Source organism: Panicum virgatum, chromosome 8N, assembly GCF_016808335.1.
Source record: "Panicum virgatum strain AP13 chromosome 8N, P.virgatum_v5, whole genome shotgun sequence".
NCBI classification, from domain to species: Eukaryota; Viridiplantae; Streptophyta; class Magnoliopsida; order Poales; family Poaceae; genus Panicum; species Panicum virgatum.
The window spans coordinates 42104751-42114313 of record NC_053152.1 but is presented as its reverse complement, the minus strand read 5'-3'; the positions used below and the strand labels follow the sequence as shown (position 1 = coordinate 42114313).

General features: G+C 58.1%; 1 protein-coding gene across 1 annotated transcript; it reads left to right on the top strand.

The window, feature by feature from the left end:
* Positions 1-2329: 2329 nt before the first annotated feature.
* Positions 2330-5157, top strand: LOC120686492 (uncharacterized protein DKFZp434B061-like). The gene is made up of 3 exons (XM_039968713.1): positions 2330-2577; positions 2693-3943; positions 4025-5157. Exons 1-3 carry the CDS (start codon positions 2413-2415, stop codon positions 4871-4873), a joined length of 2265 nt encoding a protein of 754 aa, XP_039824647.1. The 5' UTR covers positions 2330-2412; the 3' UTR covers positions 4874-5157.
* The last annotated feature ends 4406 nt before the right edge of the window (positions 5158-9563 follow it).

Sequence of the window (9563 nt, the reverse complement as noted above, 5' to 3'; positions counted from 1 at the left end):
GTGACGGCGAACCCTCTGACCACGTGTGTGCGCGACCGGGGCTTCTAGCTACAGGGTCCAGTACCGTTCGGAGGTTCAGATGTTGACGCAACGTACCGTGCGAGCGGCGGTGCCAGAGCTCGAACTCGAGGGGTGAACGTACGCAAGCTAGCGCAAAGAAGGGTGCAATAACACTTTAAGAGAAGTATTACAATCGGCGAGTAGCCGGCGAGGTCTTACGTGAAGAAGAAAGAAAATAGAAGAGAGAGTGGAGTGATCGACTCGTGAGACACCGGTGGAAAATGGGTTGTTTCTCAATTTAATTGGTTGCATGTCGTTGTTGCTGGCTCCGAACGCGCTGCCGCAGTGCTGTGCCGCATTAATTATTGTCCACGCTGGACGTTGGTTTGCCGGCTGCAGGCACAACCAATAACCCTGCTCTAAGTGACTTCCACTACCATTATCTTTGTTACCAACGGGCGTTAATGATATATGTTACCAATGTGCTGTACATTGGCAACGAGCATTATTAATGTCCATAACCAATGTGGTGCATGGTTTTAATATTGTTAATGGCACCAGAAATACTCATTTAACTTCTTTCCCTCTCCTTTTTTATTTTCCTCCTCCAAGTAAACCACCCTCGAAACAGTTTGACGTCAACCCAATCTAGGGTCCATCAAAGGCGGTGGCGACGATATGGATATATTGTCATGGCATTCGGCCAAGGCGCCAACATAAACAATATCCTAGCCTGTGCTTGCCGTTGAACTTGCATCGGCTACACCTCAATGACTCGACTTACTCCTTAAAGCGTTGTTCTCCAACATTAGAGGTGGATCTAGCATGTACATCAAAGGGAGCTCATTTTCCTTTTTCTTCTTCCTCTCTTCTCTCCTTTTTCTACTTCTTGTTGCTCCTTTTCTCTTTTTTCCCATCTTCTCCATTTGTGGTTGAAAATTGTGTGCGCGGGGGGGGGGGGGGGGGCGTTCCAACCCCACTACCCCGACGCTAGATCCGCCCCTGCCCAACATTAAGTTGCTCTACTATCTTCCGACATCTTCGACTTTGCGGTACGACTCACCCACGTCGATCATACCGACGAATAGCCAAAGCATTGCGCGGATCGATCGAATCTGCAAGCTCACAGCGATGCAGGCCCGTGGCGAGCGAATCGTGCTGCAACAGTTAGGCCATATATGCAGAGGTGGCGCAATAACGATGATATCCTTCTCAATTCTATTTTCAATGTAAGTAATAGGACCGAGGGTGATATATAAATAGTGCAGAACAATATTATTCCATTGATTTTGAGGGAAGTCGTACACTGACTAATAGTTGTAGCTCCGCCATCGGAAAACACAATAACTGAAATGATAAATAAAAAGATTGGAAGAACACACGAATGGAACAATTTACTTTCTGTTTCTGACTCTAAAAGGTTTACGAATTGGAGGTCAAATATTTTGAGTTGGCTGTCGCTCCGATATTGCTGAGCGAGTGTTGGAGCCCAACAAACCAGGCATTGTTCCCGCTCTCTCCAAACATCACATAGCAGCATCACCCCCGAACTAGCACAATGGTGCAAAAAAAATTATTTTATTTTTCTTTAGCTGCTCCTATACGTGACCAAAACGTAGCCCGACCGGGCCGGTGCTCCCGTTCCGATCTGGTAACCGCTTGGATATATTTAGCCTCCTCGACACAATCTGATATGGCAAAGAATATCTCTCGTGTCCCGACTTTCTACTACACTGCCATCCGTTTCAAGCAAACGTGACATAACCTAAGAAAAAAAATCAAGCGTGACATGCGTAGAATACGTGAAGGGTACACGCATCTGTGATCTGTGCCAAACATAAAACCGACCGTATCATTTCCTAACACGGCAAGATTAGGACCAACGGCAACATTATTAGTTATTAGGATACTTATTACAATATATACAGTACTCCCAAACACAGCTAAGCTTCGCTGTGAAAAAGCCGATCGAGCCAGTGATTCAGTGAACCCACGCACGCACGCACGAGCACGAGCACGAGCACGAGCTGCCTCACTGACAACCTTTAAACAATCCAAAAAGACGAAAAGCCTGCCCTGTGGACCCGACGCGTCATCCTCAGCTAGCGCCCCCCGTCGACGACGCCTCGCGCCCCAACTCCCAAGACGCCACCACCACTCCAACGTCTCGTCTCCCCCCGCTCGTGCCCCGACGCGTCCACACGGCGCGGCAGTGGCAGGCGCCGTAATTACGAGTGTCGGGGCGGGGGCAGCGAGGGGATTCGGGGGCGCTTCCCCCCCGCCGCCGCTTTAAATCGCTCCCAAAAGCGGGAGCCGAACAGAGCGAGGCACCCGGAGCGGCGCACGGGAGCGGAGCAGGGGAGAAGGAAGCGCGGGAGGCGGACGGGCGGGGACGAAGAGGCCGGCGGCGAGATGGTGGCGGTGGGTGCGGACGAGGACGAGGAGCGGCGGATGGACGAGCGGCCCATGCACCAGGGCTGCATGGCGGGGTTCCTCCACCTCTTCGACCGCCCACAGATCCTCTCCGGCCGCCGGCTCCACGGCTCGCCGCGCCGCCTCCTGTCCTCGGGCTCCAGCGTGAGTGCGCGCGCGTCCGCTCCGTTCTTGGGCCTCACGGGTGACGCTGGTGGCGGGTTTCTGATGATGCCATGGCGGCTGCTGCTGCTGCTGTGTTTTTTGTTTGCGCGTGCAGGGGTCGGCGACGCCGTCGGAAAGGTCGATGCCGCTGGACCGGGCGACGCCGGCGCCGTCGTCGCCGGACAGGATGCCGCCGGCCGCGCCGAGGCCGTCGCTGCAGCTGCCTCCACTGGACCCCAAGGACGGCGCCGGGGCGGGCGGCTGGGCCGCGCCGTCGTGGCGGCTGCCGCGGCTCTCGCTCGACAGCCGCGCCGTGGTGGACGCCGGGGGCAAGCTGCGGCCGCGCGAGGTCCGGACGGCGCCCGCCCCCGGCGCGCCGCCGTCGCCGTCCGCGGCGGGCGACGACCGCCGGTCGCCCAGCGTCGTCGCGCGGCTCATGGGCCTCGACGCGCTACCGCCCGGCCAGGCCGCGGCGGCGGGGGACGGCGCCCACTCCGGCGCTGCGAGCCCGGCCGCGCTGCGGCGGTCGGCGTCCGAGCGCGTGCCGCGGGACCCGTCCCACTTCCGGTTCGTCGACCCGGCCTTCTTCGAGCGGCCGGCGTCGCCGCTCCCGCCGCTGATGGAGCGGCCGTCGCCGGCGGCGGCGTCGGCACCGGCCGCGGAGGCGGCGATGCGGCGGGCGCCGGATGCGGGGTGCCCGCGCGCGTTCCAGAGGCGCAGCCGCTTCGACGCGCACGAGGTGTTCCCGGAGCCCGCGAAGCGCGCCGACCCGGCGGCCGCCGGCGCCCACGGCGAGATCGCGCTCTACGGCGAGATCGAGCGCCGCCTCCGAAAGCGCGGCATCGCGGAGCCGGCCCGGGACCTCGAGACGCTGAAGCAGATCCTGGAGGCGTTGCAGCTCAAGGGCCTGCTCCACCACACCCCCACGCCGCCGCCGCCCGTCCGCACCGCTCCGGCGCCGCCGCCGCCCATCGTCGTCATGCGCCCGAACCACCGCGCGCAGCCGCAGGTGCAGCCGCCAGCGCGGCTCACGCCGGCGCGGCGACTGCGCGTCGACGTCGACCGCGCCCGCCGCCCACGGTCGCCCGACCCGTCGGCGTCCCCAGCTCGAAGCCCGGCTTCCCCTGCTCGGCGTGGCCCGCGCTCGCCGCAGCGGCGCGTGTCGCCCGTGCACTCTCCGAAGCAGCAGCAGCCGCCTTTCAGGAGGCCAAGCGGCTTCGACTCCGCTGGCGCCCGCGCCCGCATTGCCCGCCGCGCGGCGCACAACGCCGCGGCGCTTTCCCCCGACGACGAGGCCTCCACCACCTTCTCCGACGGCGGCAGCAGCAGCTCCTTCAGCGCGTCGTCCCGCTGGGACTTGGAGCCTGTAAGCGTCGAGGACCTCCATCTCCTGCTGCTAAAATCTCAATCCCATATTTTCTTAACATTCTTCCATCTCGTAATGCAGCAGCCGGAGTCCCGGACGGACCGCGGCCTGCTGGAGCGGTGCGGGAAGCTCCTGAGCAGCATCCAGGCGTTCACCGGCGGCGACGCGGCGGGGTCCGACCAGCAGCCGAGCCCGGTGTCCGTGCTCGACGCGGCGGCCTTCCTCGCCGACGGGGACTCGCCGTCGTCCTCGTCGGGGTCGAAACGGGCCATCGACTTCAGCACCACCAGCAGCAGCGTTGGCCGAGCGGGCCCGAAGCCGGCGTCCGACCCAGAGGATGACGAGTGGGCCCTGGGGACGTGGCCCGAGGGCCCCGAGGCGAGCGGCGACCCGGACTACGCCTACGTGGCGGAGCTGGTCCGCCTGTTCGGTGGCGCCCGCGGCGGCAGGCGGCGGGACCCGGCCGACGTGTACAAGGCCGCGGAGCAGCGGCGCCGCCAGCGTGGCGGCGACCCCGGCGACACGTGGCACCAGCGCAGGCTGCTGTGCGGCGCGGTGGGGGAGGCCCTGGAGCGGCAGCGCGCGGCCGCGGCGTGCCCCTGGGACCCCGCGGCGTGGCTCCGCGGCGCCGAGCTGGTGGACCACGTCTGGGCCGAGGTCCGGCGCGCCGGCGAGCCCGCGCCGCGGACGGCCGAGGACGAGGACGACGAGGAGGACCTGAACGCCGTCACGTGCCGCGCGATCCGGCGCGACATGGCGGCGGACGAGGGGCGGTGGGCGGCGACGCGGCAGCGGTGGGTGTCCGGCGCGGAGGCGGCGGAGGCCGTGCTGCAGATCGAGCGGCTGGTGTTCCGGGACCTGGTCGCCGACACCATCCGCGAGCTCGCCGACGCTGGCCGGCTCCTCCCGCGCCGGAGGCTGGTCTTCTGATCTGATCACACCGGGAGGCAACGTCGCCGGAGCCAGTCGTCCGCGAGGATCGGAGAAGCGAAAAGGGAGGAAATAATTGGATTCGGCGCTTGATTTCCGTTTCTTGCTCTGCTTCTGTTCCTCCTCCTAGTTTCAGAGAGAGCCATGTAAAATTATTCAGTTTTTTTTACTGCTGTTCACTCCTAGTCCTAGGCAATGTTAATTACTGCTAATCGGTGTGTTTCCATAGTGACCATGTTAATTACTAATGACGGAGCAGTTTTAACCACTCCGCTCGAGGATCAGTTTCGTTTCGTTTGTCCCTGTCCTCGCGTCGTCGCCGCATGGTACCAGTGGTTACTGACCCGCAGCCATTGCTGCTGCTTCTGATTTCTGAGGATGGGGTATGATCGGGTTGCTGTTCCGGGCATGTGGAGGCAGTGAAGAGCGGCGACCGTGGTAGCAGTACCGGTACGACCGGCCGGGGGGGCTAGGCTAGGCGGCGTAAAGCGCGCCGGAATCGTGATTGACCTCGTCGTCGTACAGCCGGCTTGAATGGCGCCATTATTCGTGGGGAGGAAGACGCAGATGCAGGCGCAGGCAGCACAGGGGCGTGAAGGTGAAAGGCTGCCCCGCGCCTGACTGCCAGTTAAGCCCGGCACAGTTCCTTGACTGGGCGGCGGTACTGGTGGCGGGCGCAGAACGCAAGCGAAGGCGAAGCAGAGGACAGAGCGGCGTGCCGGCGGCGGTTCTGGTTGGACGGGATGAGAGGCTGGGACCTGGGACGACCGGACGAGCCCTGCTGGCCGGCGTGCAACCGGGAACAGGGGAAGACGGGCGCGCGCCGTGGCGGCAACTGTTCAGTGCCCCGTCGAGCGCGTTGTGTTTGTGGTGTGGTTGCTTTGTCCTTGGGCTTGGGGTGGACGATGATGGCATGGCACAGTGGGGCATCGGTCGCGATCGGAAATGGCGATCGCCGCCGCGCCTCCTCCACCCTCACAGAAAAGTTACCGTCTCGTCGGAGGGACGGACGGACACGCCGCCGGCAATGCGGACGTGACCTCGAATCAAAAGCGCGGCGCTGAAACAGACTAGGCGGCCGCGCGGAGCAGGACCAGGGGTCCAGGACCACGGCAGCGCGCGGCGCTCCCAGCCCGGCCCGCGCTACGGGCGCGCGCGGCGCTGTCCCCCGGCCGGAGGGCAAGCGGGGCCGGACCGGACCGGGCCGCGCTACGCCACGAGCGGCACGCCGGGCTTTCTCGCTCGCATGTTGGGTCGTTCAATCGGTTGGGTCCGTGCGCGCGCACATCGCGTCACGTCACGTCACGCGCGCCTCCTGCCTGGCTGCCTCCCGTCCCGTGCCGCGCCGCGCCGCGCCGCGCCATGGCATGGTCCCGCGCCGGCGGCGAGCGAACGCGTCGGATGGGCCAAGGCCGCCACAGCCGGTGCCCAGCGGAGAGTTACTACTTCTCCGCCTGCCGCCGCGCGCTAGCCCGGTAGCCGTTGCCTGCCACGCCGCGCCCACCGAGCCTGGGCTACCTAGAGAGCTAGCTCGCGCAGCGCGTCGTCTCAGGCCGCCGCTGCGCGTGACGCAGCACGGCAGCAGCAGCAGCCATTCTGCCGGCGTCGGAGCTCCGATGTGTCCGATCATGGATCAATGACCGCCGCTCGGTCCCCCCTGGCCTACGCCCCGCCCGGCAACGAGCGGGCCACTGGCCTGCAATGATTGGAGCTAGCTGCATGCCTGCCTGCAACGAGGCGCATCGCATGCATGCTCACGCAGGTCGCGGCAGCAGGACCGGCGCGGCCGTGACGCGGCTGACGCCATGATGCGCGCCGCCGATCTGGTGACGACGGCCGGGGCAGGCAGACCTCTCGCGGCGTCAGGCAGGGGAAGAAGGGGTGCTGCCGTTGCCAGGCTTTTTAGATCCCCGTGCGTAGTGGAGAGATCCAGGGCCTCCAGGCGCGCAGCGCCGATGAGGAGGACCATCGCGCGCGCCCACGTTGCATCTCGATTCGCGCCGTCGCCGGCGACGTCACCAACCACCGGCTCTTATGCTTCATGCGTAGCCATGGCCGCCGGACGGGAAGAGGATGAGGACCCTGGTGGATAGCTTTGAAACTATTTGCCGCCGTCGCCGTCGGCGTTGCAAGCCCGAGCTTCGATGGATTCGAATTCGATCACCGATTGGCCCCCTAGCTCCCTCTCACTCAGCAGACGGCCGGCGCTCCGCTCGATCGGCGGCGGCTACCATACGGCCATACCACACCGACCGGGCCGGCTCGTAATGATTGGAGGGACGAGGTGCCTGGCATGGTGGCATGCTGCGTGCATGGGCGCGGACGGAATGGTGCACGGATTCGAGTTGGCCTGGGGATAGCAGGACCAGTGGACCCGCGACGTCACTGTATAGTCGATCGATATGGGCCTGATTGGTTAGTCGGATGGCTTAGCCCGGCTCGCGTATACATGGCCCAGGCTCTCAGTTAGGTTGGGTTCATGCAACGACATACTGTTTGGTTGACGGTATACTGTAATAATACCATCATTAACTGAGTAAATGGTTGCATCCCAGCTTCGCAAAAAAAAATGTTCAGATTCTGAAGAGGATTCTCTTTTGCATCTCGTAGCGGAGCTCGGAAAGCAATACGAAACTAAACAGCATATAGCTTGCATTCCAGGGTCTGGTTGCAGCCTATGCAACCAACAATCACACATTCACACCCTATATACACTCTGTTCGCTGGGCTGGAACTGGAGCTGGTGGCTTGAGTGGTGTGAGAGAAAAATACTGTTGGCTGGTTGGTGGCTGGATGTTGATACTGGAGCTGGATGAGAGGAAAACACTGTTGGGCTAGAGGCTGCTGGAGCTGCCGACAGAATAATAGTTGCCGCTGCCGGCCACCGCCTCATGAAGTGGTGTGCATGCATGCATGCGTGAGGACTTGGCGTGAGGACTTGGAAATGTGAGAGAACCATGCTGCAGCTGCAGAACCATAAAGCGCAGTCACTGACCGTCGCTCCTTCACGTCTTTTTGGATGTAGGGTTTCGGGGAACCATCTAAATCTCTATAACTTAGTAGAAACTTGAACTAAAATCTTCTGCAGCATCCCCTTATTTCTAAAAAAGCACTAGCTAGAAACAGTTTGGACCACTGAACTGCAGAATGATTTGTTAGATATGTCTGTGTGTCTAACTACCGAACCGTGGAGTGTTTTGTTCGCTTTGCCAGTTGTACAAGCTCGCCCGACGCGTAATTTCGCTCTCTTCTAGTGTGGACAATAGAAGATGTTACTCAACCGGCCTTTCTTTTCATTTGTTTCCAATTTCTCAACCCAAAGATTATAGCTAGGCAATGCATGGGTAACAACAGGTGGCGGGGCATGGCTTGCACTGGTGCATATGGGTACTAAAACAAATATGCTTGAACATTGTTACCACAATATATAGTAAATTTAATTGCGTTTGCGTACAATTACTACAACGGTGATAGTTGTATTTAAGTTGCTCCCACCAATTTGTCATACTAAATGTCGCCTACACACTTTCATATTATATCAAATCCTTCCTTTGGCAGCGCGATCAACACATTGTGGCTTTGGTTGGTGTGTGGAGATGGGGGCACATGCCCCCCTACTCATATGTAACATGCCTGATATTTTTTCCCTGCACACCAGTGGCGAAGCCTGATCAAAGAATTAGGGGGAGCCATCCTTTGTTAATTAAGTTGCTAAAGCAATGAACAATTTAAAATTACAGTTTAACCAATAGAAAATTTTCATGGTCTAATCAAAGAATTAGGGGGAGCCATCCTTTGTTAATTAAGCTGCTAAAGCAATGAACAATTTAACCACTAGAAATTTTGCATGGCAAGAGAGAGACATGGCCCTCTATGGCCACAAAGTAACTATGCTATAAATTCAATTACGGCAAGAAAGACTTTTGGACTAGCCATTTGGCACACATGTGGTGGTAGGACGAGTGACCAGCTAATTAATAATAACAAGATTTGCCTGGAGCCTGCGTGCACGGTCAGCTGGTGATGTTCAATTAATGCTTTCTATTCATATGTCATGAAATTATGTTTTTTTTAGAAAAATGTCTTGCAGCTTTATTGATGTCGTGTCATTTTGTTTGAAGCCACAAGGGATTGTAAGCCATTTCTATCTGAAGGTTCCACGTGCATCATATGAACTAAAAATATGGGATTCTATATCTTTCTATTATTATTATTATTATTATTATTATTATTATTATTATTATTATTATAGTTAATGTTTTTATTTCAAGAGTTTCCATATCTAAATTCCATGAGTATTTTTTTCCTTTTGTACTTCGTGTTTCTATTATTATAATCCTATCACTCAAAAGACTAGAACTTAACATCAAGGATAAGCTATAACTTCATCTTTGGCATGAGACTAGGATGTAAAATAATTATTTTTCTAGTGATATAGAAGCGATTAACTTAAAAATTCAAGAGAGTTTTTTTAATGATACTTACTCCCTCCATCCCATATAGACTGTTCATTTAGCCTCTAAAATTTGTCTCACAAAGACTGCCATTTGATTGTAATGAAGTTTATCCAATTAAAGCAATGCCAAGTACCAAGGAACTATTATGCTATTTTCTATTTTCAATGCATTTGTATTTATTAAGTATCTTGAAACAATAAATAGCGCAGTTTTCAATCACAACTGCTATAATT

Excerpts from the sequence above, each read along its gene's own strand:
- LOC120686492 (XM_039968713.1), top strand. The coding sequence starts at position 2,413 with ATGGTGGCGGTGGGTGCGGACGAGGACGAGGAGCGGCGGATGGACGAG. Across the intron at positions 2,578-2,692 it reads TCCTGTCCTCGGGCTCCAGC|GGGTCGGCGACGCCGTCGGA; the intron begins GTGAGTGCGCGC and ends TTGCGCGTGCAG. Across the intron at positions 3,944-4,024 it reads CCCGCTGGGACTTGGAGCCT|CAGCCGGAGTCCCGGACGGA; the intron begins GTAAGCGTCGAG and ends CTCGTAATGCAG.